This window comes from Corvus cornix, chromosome 19 (genome assembly GCF_000738735.6).
Source record: "Corvus cornix cornix isolate S_Up_H32 chromosome 19, ASM73873v5, whole genome shotgun sequence".
NCBI lineage: Eukaryota > Metazoa > Chordata > Aves > Passeriformes > Corvidae > Corvus > Corvus cornix.
In genome coordinates, this window is record NC_046348.1 from 240,093 (window position 1) to 260,474 (window position 20,382).

General features: G+C 54.3%; 1 protein-coding gene and 1 long non-coding RNA gene across 5 annotated transcripts in view; one reads left to right on the top strand and one right to left on the bottom strand.

Moving 5' to 3' along the window:
* HIP1 (huntingtin interacting protein 1) overlaps nucleotides 1-20,382 on the bottom strand; it is a 44,126-nt gene that overhangs the window by 16,391 nt on the left and 7,353 nt on the right. The window contains exon 1 of one of the 4 annotated variants that reach the window (XM_039562879.1): nucleotides 18,332-19,018. The exons of 1 other annotated variant lie outside the window; for it this stretch is intronic. In XM_039562879.1, coding sequence (XP_039418813.1) covers nucleotides 18,332-18,493 — 162 coding nt within the window. In that variant the 5' untranslated portion in view covers nucleotides 18,494-19,018. Of the gene's footprint in view, nucleotides 1-6,001; nucleotides 6,083-18,331; nucleotides 19,019-20,382 lie in introns of those variants that run through there. 2 more of the 4 variants (XM_039562877.1, XM_039562880.1) reach the window with 2 other exon arrangements.
* LOC109146010 lies at nucleotides 4,929-11,440 on the top strand. The gene is made up of 2 exons (XR_002047764.2): nucleotides 4,929-5,617; nucleotides 10,234-11,440. It is a non-coding gene; the product is annotated as an uncharacterized LOC109146010 (long non-coding RNA).

Sequence of the window (20,382 nt, forward strand, 5' to 3'; positions counted from 1 at the left end):
CCCCAAATGTGGGAGGGGGTACAGCCCAAACCCCCAGGAAGTCCCTCTGCCACCAAAACATGTGCCAGCTGGAGTGGGAATGATGACGGCCTGAGACAGATGAGACCCCACTTACAACTGCACCCCCAGCCCAGAGCCAAGCACCCTCTTAGCTGAAACCGTGTCTGGATGTCCCAGTATGAACCAGTTCTGCTGCAGGGATGGTGCTGCTCTGTGGTGTTTGCAGCCCCATCCCTATTGGCTCTGGGTGGAGAGCATGGAGGTGACCAGTAAGGACCATGGATGTGACATGGGAGGTCATCAGCAAGATGAAGAAGGCTCATTTTGAGGTGTCAGGGGACCCAGATTGCCAGTTGCAAGACACCCCTCCCAGGCACCCAGAGCAGAACCTGGATCTCAGCTTGGTTTTTTAAGGAGAGCTGAAAGGAACATCAGCAGTGGAGAGACCCATCCATCCCTTCCTGAGGAGCTGGATGGAGGCAACAGGTTCCCAGCACATGAGGACAAGAGTGGGAGTCACCTCTGCAGCTCTGTCTGTCCCAGCAGCCACAGCCCCTTGTCAGGAAAACCACAAAATTAAAGTCAGCATTAAAAAATGCTTGGGAAGGTGCCTCTGCCAGTCTGGAGAGGGATGCCCATGTCCCAGAGGCTTGGAGCAGGATGCCTGCATCCCAACAGCCATCTGTGACACGTGCCTCAGATCCAGCTCCAGGGGCAGCTTGTCCTCATCCAAAATCCCAGTCCGCAGCCCCAAAGACGCAGTCAGGACAGCTGTGATTAACCAGCCAGCACAGCGAGGAGTGCCAGGATTGGCATTTAAACGCACATTACACCTCAGAACGGAATCCTGGACCACAAGGAACAAGCCAAATGCAAAGCCAGAGCTGGGGAGTGGAAGCTCATGGCCAGAGGTGGGATGTAGACACCTCTCTCCTGAAGCCAGCACGTGTCCGCTCCTGCCGCCCTTGAACGACGGGATCAGGGGTGGTCTCTGGAGGGAAGCAGTGCTGCATCCCTGGGAAAGCTAGAAATGGAGCTCCCAGTTTAACTGCTCTTTCGTGCCAGCTTTTCCTAGCAAAGCAAGGACACTTTTTTCCAACCAAGGAAGCCCCAGTGACCTCCCAGCGTGAGGAGACACAGTGGGAGGGTGACAGGGGCCGGCAGCTCCTGGATCCGGGCAGGGACCTCCCGGAGCTTCCATCCCCAAGTTCCTCAACTCCATTTGAAGCACATACAGACTTCCTTTCTGGAAGGCAGAAAGGTTTTCTGAGGAAAAGCTGGATCTCACTTTCCTGTCCTTGTGGACACCCCACTTTCCCACTGCATCCCCAGGAGTGCAGGGCAGGGGTCTCATCCTGGGAGCCAACTGGGACATGCCCAAATCTCCATACCAGTGTCTCTGGCAGCGCCCACATCAGCAAACTGGGAGAGCACGGAGCAGCAGCAGGAAACCAAAGCTGGGATTGTCAGCTCCAGGGGACAAGTGGGGTCAGGGAGGGTGATTTGGCTGCAAAATCGGGTCAGAATGGAGGGAAATTTGGGGCTGCCTGGACAGCAAGCCCAGACCCCTTCCCCACAGAGGGTCTTTCACCCTGACTCAGAGATCCCACTTCCCACCGCCATCCCACACCTGTAGTTGACAGAATTCTAATTTAATTATGAGCTTCCAACCTATGAGGGCAACTTCTGACCCACCAGGACACATCTGGGCAGCACTGCTGGCCCAGCTCCAGTTTTCTGAACAGGGCAGGGGACATGGGGGACATGGGGCAGCCCCACGCCCCACCCTACTGCTGGGACAGGAAACCCTGGAGTTTCCTCTTGTGCAACAGGCCAGGCGGGAAGCGGGACGAGAGTCCAGAGGGGCCCATTGCACAAGGAGAGGTGTGAGGGTGACACTGCCATCCGGCCACCCTGGCAGAGCCACAGGGCCAGGATGTGGGACTGAGCTCAGTGGGGCAGGACCTGGGGCAGGCCTGGGCATGGGGCTCTGCCAGGCTGGACAGTGATCCATGGATCAGGTCTCATGTCACCTCTCTGGGCGTGTCTCTGCAGGTTCCAGACAGGGACAGAGGAGCCCAAAACTGCATGGAGGGAGAGGGTCAGGATGACAGAGGCTTTCTGAGCCCTAACACACACTTCCCTCTGTCACACACACCCTCACTCCCCACCAGTTCACCCCAGATTACGCTCTCACTCCCTGAATCCAAAATTTCCCATTTGGAGGCACAGAGCCAAGCTTGGCTCAGGAGCAGCACAACGCCTTCCCGCTTCTTTCATTTCCAAAAGGAAATGAGTGTTGATTAAAGAATCCAGAGCTACTGCAAATTATTTGGAGAAACTGAGTAAGTCGCAGTGCAAATCCTCTCAGTAATGCTCCCTCATTTCTCCTTAATTCCTTTCTATAAATGGAGAGACGGGATGGAGCATACCTCCGGAAAACCGCTCACAAGCCCTGCAGACGCAGGAGCTTTGGAGAAGGGAGTGAGCAGGGAGACTTGACTACAACAAGCCTGGAAAAAAATCCATGGGCTTAATTAAAATGCAAACCCCAGTAAAGCAAAGCTCAGGTCAGGCCCTGGAGGTGTGCAGGACATGGGACGCAGGCAAGCTCTTCCAAGGGCACATCTCTCTTTAAACATCACCCACCACCGGCAGCTAGTGGCAAATCCCAGCCTCGATGGGGCTCAGGGAATGGTTTTGTCCAGCAAAATCCTGGAGCAAAGCCAGCTGGGTAATACCTGGGGTGTACAGTGCTCTGCTGAGGACTGGTGAGAGCTCCTGGGGACAACTGGGGTGGCTGCAGTCCCCCCATGCTGGGCACCTGTGGCCTGACAGCAGCAGCAGGAGCAGGGAACAAGCCTGGCTTTGTGGCTGCCAGCAGCCGGAGGGAAAGGGAGCCAGGAAGGCAGGAAAGCAATGCCGGCAGGGCTGGCCAGCCCCACAGGATGTAAAATCCAGGGATATATTTCTATGTATTAGATAGGAGGATGCTCAACCTGTCTTCCCACTCAGTCCCATGGGCTTCCTGTGAGCAGAAAGTCAGAAGACGTGAAAAATACCTTCCCACCACTTAATCCAGGTTATTTGGCTGCATCTGCTGCTGAATCCATGAGTCTGGAAAGCAAGTGCTCCTCTCTTGGCTAGCTACATCCTGGAGCTGCTCTGGGGATGAAGGTCCTTGTCCAGGCTGTGTGAATATCTCCCGGAAGATGCTGCTGCTCTTCTCACCTCCTGCTCCCTCCAGATGAGAGTAATTCCCAAAATGACACAAGTCTCAGATTTCCCACTGCTTGGCCCATAAAAACAACCATTTTTCCCAAACCAACTACATACTCCAGTGATAGAGACCCCAAAACCTTGCTGCATCCACCGGGGTCACTCCCAGTGGTAGTGGCTTCAGATGTCCCTCTCCAGGAGGACATGCCGATGCCAGCAGCCCAGATGCAGGCAGGAGCAGGACCAAGGTGTCCAGAGACAGCCCTGAATCCCAAGTGATACCAGTGTAGGTGTTTGGGGTCACCTTGTCCCACAGCCTGCACACGGAACACCTCAAAAGAGAGTCAGAAGATGGCAACAGGCTCTGTGAGCCACGCTGGAATCCAGTGGCATCACCATGATGCTCTTCTTAGCAGAGACCCTGCCCTGGCATTGCTGCCGCCAGGTCTGCTCTCCTGAGGCCAGGAGGATGATGACTTCAGATTGATGACACCACCAGCCCCTCTGGCACTCAGCAATGCCCGATGGAGTGTTACAGAGCTCTTCCAGCACAGGTGGGGTTTCCAGGGAAAAAAACACCTGAGCCAGGAAATGGAATGGCGATATGAGGTTCAGAGGTCTCCAACCACGAGGAGACATGCGAGGCTGGAAGCTGATGCCTGACTACTTGCACGCCTTTGCCTTGAGAGCTGTAGTGCTGTTATCCCACTAGGAAAATCAAAATAAAGTTGTAGGATGTCCATTTGGAGTGTGCCTGGACAGCCCATTCCACCAGCTCCCAGCTCCTCCTGAGGGTAGCAGAGGTTGGGATCCACAGGGGGATGCACCCATGAGCTGCGTGTGCAAGGACTTGACCCACTGTTGGCTCTTCCAGAGCCTCCAGCGAAAATCCCGAGTTCCGCACCATCAGGAGAGACAGGGTAGGATGAGACAGTGTGATCCAACTGCTCCTCCACCTTCGAGGCAAAGGAAAAGAACACAACCACCCAACCAATCTGTGGGGGGTCCCAAGGGCTCCAGTGAGATACTTGATGCCAGCAGGGGAGAGCTGGAATGACCCCAGGGAGGGTTTGGCTCCACCAACACCAGGGACGAGAGCTCACCACAGTGAACGCATCACTGCCCACCACAGGGAACCAGCAACTGGAGTGCTGGGCAACTGGATTTCTCCAGCCATAAACAACTTACACAGTTTAATTACTTGGACATGGAATTTTTAAATCCAGTTTAAGGAATGTGGACTTTTCCAATACACAGATAAACCTTAGGGGAAAAAAAGGATAGTAAGGAGCAATTTTGGGGAGAACAGCTGGCAAAAAGCAAGGCTACAGAATCCAGACCTCACAGGGACCACTAGGGAAGCTGACACTGTAAAGCTCAGAGCCCAGGCTGCTGCTGGCCAGCACTTCCAACCCCACAGCACAACCAAAGCCCATCACAGGGGGCTGGATCTGAGGAGAGGCAGAAATGCAGAGGGACCCCAGGACCCCCATCCCTCCATTAAAACATGCACATCTGCTCATTACTCTCCTCACTTAATTACTGCTCAAGGCACTCTGTCAATCCTGCCCCATGTGCCCAGCTGGCTTGGCCGCAGCCAGAGCCTTTCTCATGAGCTGCCCCAATATCCAGGCTTTTAATTCTAAATGGGGATTTTATGCAAGGATAATCTCTTCCAGCAGTGGTGACTTCTGTCTGGGGAGGGAGTGTGGCTGTGTCTGACAGTGTCAGTGGTCCAGCAAGGTCTTCCACCACCTACAAACATTCCTGAAACATTCCCAGTCATGCTGACCAGAGTCTTCTGCTTCCCAGCAGATGCAAAGATTTGGGCATTTTTTGTAACAGGAGGAGATAAAGGAGCGAGGATGGAGAATTTGGGGAGCAGATGCAAGGAGCTCACATCCAGATGTGCATTTCTATGATCAGCTGCCATTCAGGACCCATCTTTCTTGGGAAGCGTCACCCCGGCAGGAACACGGCGGTGCTCATTGCACTAGCAGGATATTCCCAAATTAAGCTGGGATCTAGTGTTGGTGGAAATCGTTCCTTGCAATGCTTCTGGGTGAGCAGCAACTCCCGGGAGGAGGATGGGGCAATCCCTCCCCTGTTATCCCCCCAGGACGTCTGGATCCTGCAATGGTGCCAATAGCAGCCACGACCATGTGGGCTCAATGCTGCATCTGAGGGACCCGCCGGAGCACCGGGAAAAGCCAAATCCCTCTTCCCAGGAGAGCAGCGCAGGGGTGACCATGCTCCCTGTAGAAACGGACCCTAAAAACCCACTTCTTGCCCCAAACTTGTTTCCATTCCTTCTACCTGGGTGAGGGGCAGTCCCCATGGGCCGGAGGAGCTGTGACAGCAGCACTGGACATGGCGACACAAGCGCGTGGAGATACAGGTATGTGGGGACACAGGTGCTCCTGAGGACATGGGAACATGGATGCATGGCGACACGAGTGAGTGCTCGTGGGGACACGGGTGCTCGTGGCACGGCCTGAAGCCGGCCGAGCCGAAGACTGGGGGAACACGATTCACACGGGTGTGTGGGAGCGAACCCGCCCCGGCCGCAGCACCACGGAGACGAGCCCCCCACAGATGCTGGCGGGTCCCCCCGCCACACGAACCATCCCCGCTCCCCGCGATGTTCCTCCGGGAACCGCCGCTATCGGGGGGGAACGAACTTCCCCGGGAAGGAGTTTCCCTGGATGCGAACCTCGATTTCAGGAATGAGCCCGGGAGGGGCGCGAGGGTCCCCGGGGGGTGGCCGTGGCCGCGCACTTACCACCTTGCCCAGCTCCATGGCGGGGGCGGCGGGGGCTCGGCCGGCTGCGGGCTCAGCGCGGCGCGGCGGCGGCGCCCATGGCGGCGGCCCCGCGGGGCGGCGGCGCTGGAAGGTTCTGCCGGGCAAAGGCGGCGGAGCGGGGCGGGGGAGCGGGGGGGCGCGGGAGGGAGGGGAGCGGGGCGGGGGCGCGGGGGGCGGGCGCGGGGCGCGCTCCCGCGAGGGGCGGCACGACCGGGGCGGGGGCGCGGCCGCGGCGCTCGGCCGGAATCACAAAGGAGCCCGCGGGGGGCGGGCGCGGGGGGCGCGTCCCCGTCCCGCAGAACCGCCCGCCCGCCCCCGCCGCGCCCCCGCGCCCGCCCCGGGGCGGTGGCAGAGGGTACCCGGGGGGAGGGTGGCTGCACGGTGGGTGCGTGGGGAGCTCCGCACCTCTCGGCGCCGCCGTCCCGCTCCATCTCCTGCCCCACTGCCGAGCTCCATCCAGATCCCTGCTTCATCCCCTACACGACTCCCACCCGAACCTCTGCCCCGCTGCCGGATCTGCTGCCCCATCCCTGGCCTCCTGCCCCATCCCCTGCCTCATCCCTCGTAGCACCTGCACCGTCCTGCTCCATCCCCTGCCCCACCGCCTGACCCTCTACTCCACTGCCAGACCCCTCTCTTACTGCCTGTCAGACTCCCTACCCCTGTGTGTGTCCCCATGTCCATTCCCTGTCAGCCCCCCCTACTCTATCCCCTGCCCCACCTCTGTGCCTGGGGGTGAAGCTACACCGGTGGATCTGTCTGGGACCTGCCCAGGGCTCCCTTATTCCAGAGCCCACTCGGCTGCTGGTGTCTTGGTTCCAACAACAAAAGCAATTAAACCAGTGTGGTAACAAGCCCCTGGCCCGAGCCCACCCCACAGGCAGGCACAGCTTGCTGACTGCCACAACCACCCTGCTGAGGGACAAGAGAACATCCAGGCCAGGAGGATTTTGGTTTTTCCCAGCTCCTCCTTGTGCTCAAGGAACATTTTCTGATTGGAGGCACAAAAGAAACACAAACAATTCTTCTATTACTCAGTGAATCTCCTAAAAGCAATCCCAAAGCACTGGCGGGGCCCTTGGCTTGCCGGTGGAGGAGACGCTTCAGAGCCCGAAGAACTAAGTGCTGCTGCAGGGCCAGCCCAGCCAACACACTAATCCCTTGGGATTACTGCAGTCTAGTCACAGCTCAGCCACTTACTCCGGGATGGTGACTTGGCCTCTCTTAATGAGATAACAGGATCCCACATCCCAGAGGGGACAGAGCACTGCCACCCCTGCACTCTCCCAACACCCAGCTCCGCAACCACCCAGTTCATCCCAGCCTTGGGGGAGCTTTTAGGGCCAAGACCAGGCTGTATTTTCCTCAGGTAGCTGTTAAAGCCCCTATGAGATCCCTGGGATGGACAGACAGATGAACGGAGCACTGCTTGGCAGCACTGCTTGTCTCAGAGCACACAGCTCACAGGTTTTTTGCTGGACTAAATATGTTTTGCTGGACCAGATGGTTTTAAGCAGCAGCCAAATTCCTTCGGGAGCAGAGTCTGGATCCTGTTCTGAGCCTGGGAATGAGCACAGGTCAATGCTCTGCAATCAGGGCAGGCACCTGCCCCTGTTGCAGGTACCTGCTCCTGTCACAGGTGCCATCATGGGGCCAGGTTTTGTGCCCTCCCCCCAGTGAAACCCCTCAGCGTGAGACTCCCAGCCATGTTCTCAACATGAAAAGTAAGAGCTTGGATCCTTGCTGTGCAGCCCACCCACCAGCCTAGTGTTCCCCCCAGCTTAAAGGGATCCTGGAATTAATTAATTCCCCCTTAGCTGGGTTTAGCATCGCTCTGAACTCAATGCCACGACTGCTGCTGCCTGCTGCCCCAGGATATCCTGGAGGTGCAGTCCAGAATTTCCAGGGCACCATCTCTGGAGTCACCAAGAGAAGCCAAGCCACAGCTTCCAGAGGCCACAGTGCTGCAATTAGCACTTGGTCATCAAGTATTAATGGCTCATTTGCATGAAGAGACCTTAAGGCAGGTATGCAAAGAGCACAGCCAAAGCCAAAGAGCATCTGGACTAAACCCAGTTCCTCCCACACGCACAGGATGGATGGGACTTTCTCTACAATGGCCCCCGCATGGAAAATAGCCTCTAAAAGAATAAGCAGGATACATCCATTTTTTCATAGTTAGTGGTGACATGCTGTAGTGCCACTGGAACCCGCATGCAGTCATGCCAGACTGCCCACCCCCCACTCACAGGCTTTGTGCTCCCAGCATCCCTCCTCAATCCCCCAAATTAAAATCAGCTCATCATCATTAACCTTATTTTTCCAAACCAAGCTTTCAGACCAGCTCCCCCCTGAACAAAATGCTCAGCTCAGGGGGAAGGTGGTTATAGCTGCTATCCAGGGTCTCTTGCAGAGCTGGGACATCTGAGTATCCGAGGCCACTGTTGTGTATTCCTTATGGCTGAGCTGCTCCAGCAAGCCCAGAGTTTGGACACCACCAGGAAGCACTTGGGGCAAAGGCAGAGAGCTCCAAATCCACCTGGCTTCACAGCATGGGGGGAGCTTCAGCCAGGGGGCAAAACTAAGAGCCAAGGCAGCTCGAGGAGAAAATCTGGAAATTAACTTAAAAGCAATTTTGGGAGGATCCTCAGAGCAAAGGGAAACACCAGTTCCAGAGCGGCCAGGGAAGCTGGAAGCACTGAGCAGGAATGACAGCACCCAACCATTCCAGGGCTCAAGAAAGGCCAGTGCAGCCTATGGGGACAAATCCCACCACTTCAGGGATCCACTGAGGTGGAAGGAATTTCATGCTCTTCCCAGGAGAGTTCCTTGCTGTGGTTCACTGCATCACTGTGAGGACACAAGGGTGAAGAGGCATTCCTTGGCCCCACTCTGCTCTTGGATTATTCCCAGGGGTTCCCCCGAAGAGCAGGGGATATACAGAGTATCCCAGTCAGATGTGCAAAACCACACGCTTCATCTCAGGCTCCAGCAACCCTCTCCAGGGCTGCATCCTATCTCCACAATTCGGGATGTGCTTGCAGAGGCCCTAGCAAGCCTCTCCAGGTGGGATGGAGGGAATTAGGAGGGATGCACTGATGGGGCTGCTGAACAACTGCAGGGCATCACAGGCACTGCCTCCACTGGGGTAGGAAGGAGCCATTCCCACAGGGAGTAGTGAGGGCTGCTTCCCCAGAGAACCAACCAGGGGGGAGGCAGCTCCTTGCTTCACCCTGTCCCCTAAGGGCCTTCATTCATCATCCTCTGGTCTGATCTGGAGAAGTGGAGATCCCTCCTCTCCCCCTGGCTGTACTGAATCTCGTTGGGTGCTTCACTCCAAGTCCCTTTTCTCCACCCTGGAAGCACCCTCCATCCTCCTGCAGCTCTGTGACTTTCCTGCCAGCTTCCAGAATGGTATGTGTGGTCCGGATCACGACGGATGAAAAAAGAAGAGACAATCAGCATCTTCCCCCACCCGCCAGAGGCTCTGCAAGCAGCTTTTAAACTCTACTTCAGCAATCGCCTCCCATTAAAATGATGGGAATTAGGGTAAAATGTCTCAGCAAGTGTGGGCTTTTGTCATTGCAGCCCAGAGAGGCTCCTCGGAAATGCTCTCTAAGGCTTTGGCTTTTATTGCTTTTACATCTCTGATTTCTGTTGGAGCAAATCTCTGCCTGAGCTGATGCTTAGGGCAGGAGTGGGAAGCCTGGGCCAAGCTGCTCCAGAGAGCATTTATGTGCCTCTCAAAGGTCTCCTTCCCTCTTTTTTCCTCTCCTTCTGTTCATTTTACCAGGTCTAAAAATACTCTACTAAAAACCCTCTTCCCCTGCAGCCGCCTCCCTCCTGGATGACTAATAATATCTGTTGCTCCCTCTTGATCTCTCTGTTATTTCCCAAGTCTTCCCCAAGGAGAGAAACCAAGTCGGAGCTGTGCTCTCAACCAACCCCTTAGATTCAGACTCCTAAATTCATTTTCCTCAGAGAATGGTATTTTTTCCCAGCTCCTCCAGTGTAGGAGCAGTTTAAACCCAGCTCCCCAGCTCACCATAAACTAATTCTGCTCCACAGCTTACACCTGCCCAATGCTGCTGAAGCACTGTTCTGATAGGGGAGCTCCAGGATCCTGGGATTTTCAGAGCTCTAGATAGAACAGCAGGTTCACTGGGAAAACCACCAAGCACTTACAAAACAATTTATTGTCTGTTTTTCAGGTTTCAGCTCTTTCCAGCAGCTTTCCAGCCCTGGAGCACTCCCTTGGGGGATGTGCTGAGGAGGCTGGGTTAGGCTGAGTTTGGTGTCTGGATCATCCTTGGAGCTGCATGAGCAGCACTGGCTGTGTGAGGAGCTTGCACTTTAGGAGCAGGGAGTGAATGCTGGGCACCAGCAGTGTTTGGGATAGTGGGACTTAGAGGAAAAACCTGCCTTGCTGTCACCACATTGGTGGCAATGGCTTTTTTCCCCACTGAATGGGATGTTAGAACATTCTAACAGGGATCAGCTTTCCTGCACTGCTCCATGTCTTTCCAAAACAGAGCCAAGACCTGCACCAGGCACCTTCCCCACTGCCAGCACCCTATCATGGATTAGTCAGGATATAGGGATGGAACAGCACTGGCAGGAGCTGGAGGTGTGATGAGTTTCTCTGGACTCGGACACTGCAGTACAGCCAAATCCCTCAGGCCTGATCCCAACCCACTGTGATTTTCCAAAGAGATCCATCAATGAACAAGCTCTGGAAAACCCTCATGCTGACACTGGTGATGTAAAAAATGTCTCCAAATGGTCACTGTCCTCATGAACCAGCCACTTCCAGCCTCAACCCTGCACTGCATGGAGGCAGATTTAAAGGGTGTTTGGCTGCTCCAACACTTCTGGAAATCCCCCTGGCTGGCTAATGCCCAAATCTTGCAAATCTTGATTTAGGAAAAATATCCGCTTGGGAGCAGTGCTTAAAAAGCTCAAGGCCATTTTCAAATCCTTGTAATGCTGCAGTTTCCTGGACATGTGAAAGCGAGAGGAAAAAGCAGATCAGGCTGAAGCAGGCACGGGGCCAGGGCTGGCGGCTGTGCCCAGGGCTGTGCCGGCACAGAGCGTGCAGGAGCAGGCAGGAGTGGGCAGACCGGGGGCTATTTCAGCACCAAGCTCTCCCAGCTGCTCACCATGACTGGACCAGCATGGAAAGCAGGGAGGAGAGCAGCCCTTCCACATCACCCCGGGCAGGAGATCCATGAAGGGCTCCCAGGGCAGACCACAGGATCCTCGTGGACAGAGGGCTGCGGGTCGCTGCCAGCCCCGTGTGCGGGCAGGGAGCCGAGCTCCATTATCCCTCCTGCCTTTACAGGAAGCCACTTGGTTGTGTTGTCAATATAGAGATTTTCTTTAAAAAAATAAAAAGCAAAATCTGGGTTCATGGTGCCATTATCGATCATTTGGTATTTTTAGCTCCTTGTTCAATCCATCCCTGTTGGTGTTACAACAACCACACGGCCCTGTGAAACACGACTCAGTGGGGCTGCTCCAAGGTGAGCAGGAGCTCAGAGAGCAGCAATACAATGCCAGTGGGATTAAAAATGCAAGAGGGAAAGAGAGAGGTGGGATAAGCAGCATCCTCCCCCCTCGCTGCTTCCAACTCCTGCCAATGTTTCAAGGAGACAGGTAGATCCTCCCATCCAAACCAGGGGCAGATGAAACTCCTGTTTCCTACCTGGTGTGGAGGGTTGGGAACCCATAGAAAGGGTGAGACTGAGCTGAGTGGTGCCATTGATGGGCTGGAGGGAAGGGAGGACATCTACAAGGTGCTAGACAGGCTGGAGCAGTGGGTCCACGTGAGCCTCATGAGGTTCAGTCAGGCTAAGGGCAAGATCATGGACCTGGGCCATGGCAATCCCTAGTGCCAGCAGAGACTAGGGAGGTCTGCGGTGACCCCAGAGGTCTGTGAGGATAAACACTCTCAGCATCTCTCTTCATCATGGGGCCATTTACCCACCAATGGCTCCCAACTTTGTCCTCTCTTTTCCACTTGCAGCCCCTCCATATCCTGGATCCACTGACTCCATAGTGATTCAGTGTATTCCACCATCACTGATTTCATAGATGGTGGATGGAGGGATGGATGGATGGATGGCGGGATGGATGGATGGATCGATGGAGGGAGGGATGGATGGAGGGATGGACAGATGGATGGACAGATGGATGGAGGGATGGATGGATGGATGGATGGATGGATGGATGGATGGATGGATGGATGGATGATGGAGATGACCCTGTGGAGGAGGACTGGGGGATTCTGGTGGGTGACAAATGGGACATGATCCAGCCATATATGCTGACAGCCCAAAAAGCCAAGTGTCTTCTGAGACCCCCCTGGGGCTGCCTCCACCTCTAGGGCCCCAACACAGGACAATGATGTTAAACTGAACAAGGGTGGGGTCAGGTTAGACATGGGAAAGAAATGCTGGACCATGAGGGAGGTGAGGGGCTGGCACAGATGAATCATGGCAGTGGGATGTAAACCTGCACACTTAACCTCTATGTGACAACTTGCTCATCATTGCAGATGTCTCCTGGGTCCCCTGTGGCCCCATCCTTACATGCAGGTTATCTGGGAACCCTCCTGGGAACCCCAGGCTGGCTCTTCCTTTGCACACACACAATACTCTGTTGTGGCGTCGCTTCCTTCTTGCCTCACATTGACACCACCGAGATGAGACAACGCCCAGAAGAAGGAAACAGGGTCAGCAAAGGAGACAACTGTACTGGGAACTGGTTCATCTTGCCATGTCTGACCCTTGCTGCTCCCTGGGCTCACAGGAAGCAGAGCTCCAATGTCACCCAAGTGCAAGCCCCAAAGTTTACAGGGGTCAGTGCCCCCAGCAGCTGTCCCCATCCATGGGGACGTTTACCCCCAGCCATGAGTCCACTGACCCCCCCATCAACAGCCCCCAACTTTGTCCTCCCTTCTCTACTTGCAGCCCCTTCCATATCTGGATCAGTGTCACCAGTGACTCAGAAGATGGTTGATACATCATAGAATCCCAGAGGGAATTGGGTTGGAAGGGACCTTAAAGCTCATCTGAGTCCACCCCCTGCCATGGGCAGGGACACCTTTCACTATCCCAGGTTGCTCCAAGCCCTGTCCAACCTGGCCTTGGACACTTCCAGGGATGGGGCAGCCACAGCTGCTCTGGACAACCACCCTTGCAGGGTAGAATTCCTCCCTAACACCCAATCCAAACCTACTCTCTTTCAGTTTGAAACCATAAAACACGTCTCCCACTCATTTCCTTTTAAAGTTGCCAAGTTCTGCCCTGGAGACTTCATGAATGGGGAGTTGAAGCTTCATATGAAGCACAGTGCCAAAACACATTCAGCGTATGCTCTCAGGTGCCTTCCTCCCTCTCCCAAAGCATCGTGAGGCCCTTGTGAATCTCCAAACATTTGCCTTAGGTGATCCTTCAGTTGCACCCTCAGAGGAATCACTTTAATTATCTGCTTTTGTTTGTCCCTTGAATTGAGACAGCAGAGCCTGGCAACACCACTGCCACATGTGATGCTCAACTCAGTGTCCAGCCCATAACCACCTCCCAGGACCTTCCCAAGCCTTCTCCTGAGCTTTATATCCATGTAAACCCGGACAGGGGAGCAGGGGTACAGTACAGGCACACACACCTCAGCACAAGTCTTAAATGTGAACGGTTTTGTTGCAACCAGATAGCAAAGGGGGAACAAACTCGGCTGAAGTGAAACCACTGGATGCAATAGGTTGGGAAATGCCACAGCACGTGTTTTCCCTGCACCAGACCACATCCCATGAGGCCAGCCCCTGCCTGCAGCCCCCTCAGCAGTGCTGGGGCTGTAGGGGGATGTGGATGCTGCGCCTGCCTCTGGCTAACAGGCAGCAGCTGAAGTATTTATAGGAAATATGCAACATACTTCCAGCATGGGGACAGTTTCCAGCCCTGAGCTTGTTCGTATTTAAGTGCCGTGTGGTTGCAGGGAGAGGTCGGAGCAGAGTGGGCGATGCCGGCTCGCAGCAAAGCTGCCTCCTCCCAGGGCTCCCACAGGTTTGGCTGCTTGCTTTGGCCCCAGAGGCCACTTCCCAACTCTCTTCCCCCCACCCCAGCTACCGAGACCCCGTCCACCTCCCTGTGTCCCAAACAGCTGCTTCCCAGAAGGGCTATGGAGCCATGGGCTTTAGAGAGCTGCAGGTTTGCAGAGGGGCCAAGGGCTGGTCTCTCTCCCAGCAGACCCAGCAGGATGGAGGTGCCCAGTTCAGTCCAAGGGAAAAATGCTGGAGCAAATAGGTGTCCAAATGACAGCTAAAAATGACATGGTAAATTCCCCGCCTGGCATCCCCTCATATGCACCAGTGCCAGGATGAAACCCCGTAGGTGAACCCCAAGGGCTGGAGCCCCTCTGCTCTGGAGCCAGGCTGGGACACCTTGGGGTGTTCACCTGGAGAAGGCTCTGGGGAGACCTTAGAGCCCCTCCAATGCCTAAAGGGGCTCCAAGAGAACTAGAGAACGACTTTGGACAAGGGCCTGGAGTGACAGGACAAGGCGGAATGGCTTCCCACTGCCAGACGGCAGGGTTAGATGGGATATTGGGAACAAATTCTTGGCTGTGAGGGTGGTGAGGCCCTGGCACAGGGTGCCCAGGGAAGCTGTGGCTGCCCCATCCCTGGAAGTGGCCAATGCCAGGTGAGGTAGAGCCTAAAGCAACCTGGGATAGTGGAAGGTGTCTCTGCCCGTGGCAAGGGGTGGAGTCTTTAAGGTTCCTTTCAATCCAAACCATTCCAGGATTCTCTGCCATGCGAGTTCAAGCTTTCCTTGTGCTCTTTTAACAGTCCCTGCTCCTGCATCTAATGCCTGTGGCTGCTCCTGCCACAGGTGATGGGTCTTGCAACAGCCTGGTCTCTCAGCCTGGCTGAGAGCACCTAGCACGCTGCCTGCTCCTTGGGTGTGGGAAGGGCCTGGGCAGGCGGCAGGGCTGGAGCAGGGATCTCCGCTGCGACCAGGGTGGAGCCCGAGGTGGAAAAAAACCCAGCACATAAAGGAAACTGTGTTTCATGTGTTATTGCCGCCTGTCTGAGCTGACAGAGGAGGGAATAGCAGCCACGATTCCATGAAAAAGGCTGCAAAATCCCTTCCTGAGATATAAATATTTGGTTTTCCTCATTTTCCTTGTGTGGAAATAAACACCACTGGCTGCAGTGTTGCCAGCATACTTTTGGGCTCATGCAGCCCAAGGAGAAAGGTTGCACTGTCCTGCCCCAGCACCGAGGATGGAGGGGCACTAAGGGCATGAAACCCAGCTCTGGGTGTGGAAGACACGCCCATGCCTCCCGGAAGCATTGGGAAAACGGATGGGAAGCACTTGGAATAAGCACAGACTATAAGATGCAGCTCCATCGAGAGCCTCTCTCGCAGCAGGGGATGCCCCTGGTGTTGGGAGCCACTGGTTGCCCATGGCATGGAGGGCATCCCCCACGTGTAATTCCACAGTGGACTGGGTTGGGCGTGGAGGGCTGTGCCTGCCACTCTGTTCCCTGCTTCCTCTGGCCCTACGAGCAGGATGATACATCTTCCACAGCAGAATGAAGGCACGAAGAGGGGCGCCTGAAGGGCTCTGCACCCCAGGGATGCCCCTGCTAGAGTTCATCAGAACAGAGGGAAGGGCAGCCCCGGGATTTCCATGTAGTTCCAGGAAAACAGGGGGTTTAATGTGGGAGGGAAATCTCTGCTCTCAAATGCAAATCACAACGCGTGGAGCACACACAATACCATCGACGCTGGCAGAGGGCACACGGGACAGCTCTGAGAGACACTAAATGGACCCAATTTCCTTCTTTTCCAGCAATTCAGCAGCCGTCAGCCACTGCCAGGGGGCCCAGCCCAGCACAGGGCACCCTGGTCTTCACACCCCCCACGCCACTGCCCCGCCCCCAGCACATCCTCCTGCTGGGGACATGTTGTGCTGGGAGGTGACAGGGTTGGGTGGAGTGACACAAGGCTCCTGGGACACAAAAGCCACGGGAATCAGAGTGGCTTCGGACAGGATGATGGATGGCTAAGCCAGGCACCAGCCCAGGGACCGTGGGAGCTGCACCCAGCACTTCTGCAGAGAAAATCCTCAGTGTTCTGATGATGTTCAGGGAGTCAGGACTTTTTTCTTTTTTTTTTTTTAATAAATAAATAAAAATGTGCTAGAAATCTGCTGTATGATATTATCAGAAACAACCCAGAGAGCCCTGACACAGCCCAACCACCATGGCCAAGCCCTCTGCTGTACCCTGGTGAGGCAGAGAAACAAATCCATGTGGGGACAATCGGTGGGAATTTCCAAATGCTGCTTCCTTCTGGAAGAGCATATTGAACCCAAACACAGGACCAGGAACACCTGCAGAGAAGAAGCAAAACTCCAGGTCCTGAAACACCCAGGCTGTGGGACCAGCCGGGGATTGCTGTGTAAGGAGCTGAGCACCATCCTTACCCTCCAGGGCTGGGAAAGGTGGAAATACCCATGGGAAGAAGAAGCAGAAGACCTCACCATGGCTACACCCCCTGTTCATGAGATGCTTGCTGTTTCCCCAGGCAGAAATCACAGCACTTCCTGCTGCAGCTGGAAAGAAAGAATCCCTTGGAGGTGCTGGGACTGGGTTCTCAAAATTTGCTTATTATCCAAAGAAAGGGCCTGACAGACTTCACCCCTCTGACAGGAATCCATAGTTCTTAGCATTCCCACAATATGAAAAATCTCTTTTCCCTGCTGATGGGGAGGGGAAGAGAAGTTGGATTGCAACTGCTCACAGAGTTAGTGAATGCAGCAGAAAGGGAGGAAAAAGGGTTAAAATTATTAACGATCTAACAGGAACACTGTCTAATTGTCATTTCCATGTGACAGCTGATTAGAAGAAAGATTGGTTCAGATTTGATCCCAGATTTATTTTTCCCTGGCATGTCCCTTTCCCAGCTCACAGAGATGCTGGTGCACACACACGGCACCCTGGAGGCTGACAGACAAAGGACAGCAGGGACCCAAAGTGGTTCTGTGCTAAAAGAACTCTCAGAGGGGAGATTGCAGCTAGGGTATGCCCCTACATAGCTACTACATAGCTAGTACCCTAGCTGCATACTACAATAGTATCCAAATATTAAGGGATTAATGGAAAAGTCTTGAGGTGACACAGTTAATTATGCCCTGCTCCTATGGGAGAGAGGAGCTGACCCCAGGATGCTGTGGATGCTCTGCAGCTCTGTCCACATGCCCCTGCCCTAGCATAGCACCATAGCCAAAATCCCATATAATAACAGGCTGGAAACCACAGGTTTTGTCCAACAATTTCTCCTCTTTCCTTTGCTCTGGTTTATTCTTGTCCGTGCTGCTGCCAAAGCTTTTCTTCCCTCCCCGTAGGCAGAAATTCCTGGATATTTAGTCTGAGCTTTTTGCCCACCACTCAGAAGCTTTGGCAAGTACCTGATTGCTCCTCCACCCCCCCCAGACATTACTAATTCCTCAGGGAGTTCTCCTGGCAAACCAGCCATGTTGAGGGGTGAAATCTGGGGGTTACAGAAAACACACGAAGGGCTGACAGACCCCATTCCCTGGGGAAATCATCTCGAGGAGGCTCAGAGGTTGGTGTGAGGGCACTGGAAATAAGGCAAAGGAGAAAGAAGACCCAATGTGAATGGAAAAAATGTGGATGGTTCCCAGCTCTGTGCCTGCAGCAATGGGACTCTTCAAATTTGGACATTTCAGCTAAAAAAATAAAAAATCTGGAATGCAGGAGCAGAGAGCAGCCCTATTTCTAGCTGTGACTCCTCCCTGTGTGCTTGGCCTCCCAGACGACTCAGAAACTCAAGGCACTTCTTCCCGAGCTATAAAAAGAGCTGGAGTGGGACTGCAAGAGCCAGGAAGACAAACAAGGGAGTAGTTTACCCTCCTGTTGAGGACATGGGTGAAGTCAGGAGAGGGTCTTGCTCAACCCACCTTTTGAGGTGCCCCCAAGGAAGGAGAGTTGTGGGGCACAACAAAAATTCCAGGCTGGATCCCACCCACCAAAATGTTGTCTGTGCCGTATCCCAAGGCACCCCACCACCTCCCATCCCTCCTGTGTGAGGAGAAGGTCCAGGACTGGCCCCATCCATCACCCCAACACAACTCTGGGTTCCCTGTGCTTGGGGAGGGTCACAGGTACCATGGTGATCAGGGACAGGGCATGGAGTGTCCCCTGGGACCACAGGGTGGAAGAAGCTCCACCAAACTGCAGCTCCCCTTTCCCCAGGCTGCTGAAAGGGTTTACAGCCTCACCTGACACCTGTTCCATGAATCCCAGCAGGACAGGATGGACTGTGCAAGTTCCAGGTGACCATAAACTTCAGCAAATTCAGGAATACCCACCTTTGCCCTCTCCAGACAAGTATTTACCTCTGCAGAAGCAGCCAAACCTTGCAGACTGTCGGAACATTTCATTCCCGTTTGTGAAGTGCACAAAACATTCCTGGCTGGAAAAACACCACCAGGTCACTGACTGGGAACGGAGCCACCAGGAGAGATGAGTTCTTCAATGGCTTCGCTGACTTAGTGTAGAAGCAGCATCTCTTCTGGGGAGCCATTCCCAGCCTACACTGACTTCTTCAACACCCCGAAAGTTGAAGTCTTCCTCTGCCACCACTTCAGCATTCCCTTAAGACCTCAGAAGATATCCTCACACCACTAACTGGTGCTGTGTGACTTTTCTCCTGAGCAGTTCCAAGGGTTGTAGAGCTGGACTGGGTGGTCCATATGGAGCAACCTGAAGTTGGCACACTTGGTAACCACGGTTCAGGAGAAGGACAACAGATGGGACAAGAGGGCATTGACTCAAGCTGAACCAGGTGAGGTTCAGGTTGGACACCAGAAAGAATTCCTTCATGGAAAGCATTGTTCAGCATTGGAAGGGGCTTCCCAGAGAGGTGGTGGAGTCCCCATCCCCGGAGGTGTCCAAGGAATGACTGGACATAGCACTCAGAGCTCTGGGCTGGGTGACAAGGTGGGAATCAGTCACAGGCTGGACTCGATGACCTTGGAGGTGTCTCCCAATCCAAATGATCCTGTGATGCCCATGGATCAACAAGGTGAGGGCACCAGCGTGACCTGCTGCCAAGCCCATGGAGATGCCAGACTGCTGATCCATGCTTTATTCAGTGGGATCCAGAGGTTGCATTTATTTCATTTAGAGATGGGATGCAGAGGTTGCATTTAGACCTGGATGAACTGTGACTTCACCACGGTCAGGTTGGGGATCTGAGGGTCACATCTGGCTTGTGCAAAAGATGCCAGTTGCTCTTTTCAACAGTTCAACAGAGCCCTCCTGTGCTCAGGTGCCTGACCCTGGAGAAAGATGTCCCTGCCCATGGCAGGGGATTGGGACTAGATGATCTTTAAAGGTCCTCCAGCCTAACCCCAATGTTTTAAGAGTCTCTCAGCACATGGAGCTGCCTTTTGTAACTGAGGAATCTCAGTCCCTTCTTTGGTGGGACACTTCTCCAGCTTACCAAGCCTCACACCAATGGAAAGCATGTCCTGAGGGTTGGTTGTGGTTGTGGCTGGTGCTGTGCGATGAGGATGGGCTCAGCTCTGTAGCTGCTGCAGAATCAGACCCTGGTCACGGCTTCCAACAACATCTTCAGGCCAACACAGGGTGTCAGTCCCCACCATGGGCTGGGCTGGGTATATCTATCAGGTTTGTCCTGGACTCTGTGTGCTCCACAGTGCTCAGCACTCACTCACTGATCCCTTCCTGTCCCTTGGTTGTGCCAGTTCGGTGCTCCAACAAGAAGGTGCCTTTTTTCCCACCAATGCAGAAAGTACCAGTCCAGTGGCTGGCAACAGTGTGGACTGAGGAATTGGGCAGCTCCAGAGTTGGCTCTAGCTTTACTCAGCTCATAGGGAGGTTGTCAGGCTGGTTTGATGGTTTGGCCATGAAACTCAGGTTCAAGGGGAACTGGGGTTGCCCAAATGTGCCATACGTGAAGAAAACCCTTTGTTGCCTGGCAGTGAAGCAAACTAATAAAACCCTGCTGAGCTGTGGCTACTTTATTCCAAGACTTCCATAATTTTAGATGCTATTTTTGTCTAGTCTGACTGGTAGCTTTATGTGATGACAATAAATCCCAGTTTAACATCATCAGCCTGTGCCCTTCCCCAGTGGGTGTTTGGTCCTGTTGTGCCAAGTGCTCACCATGCAGGAAAGAGGAAATTTCCATCAGAGGAGGGATCCTTTGGGAGAAGTGGCTTCTCTCGCCAGGGCCAGGTTGGAGACTTGCTGCTTATTGTTCCCATTTGTCTCTTTTATTGGAATAAAAGATGGATGTGAGCAG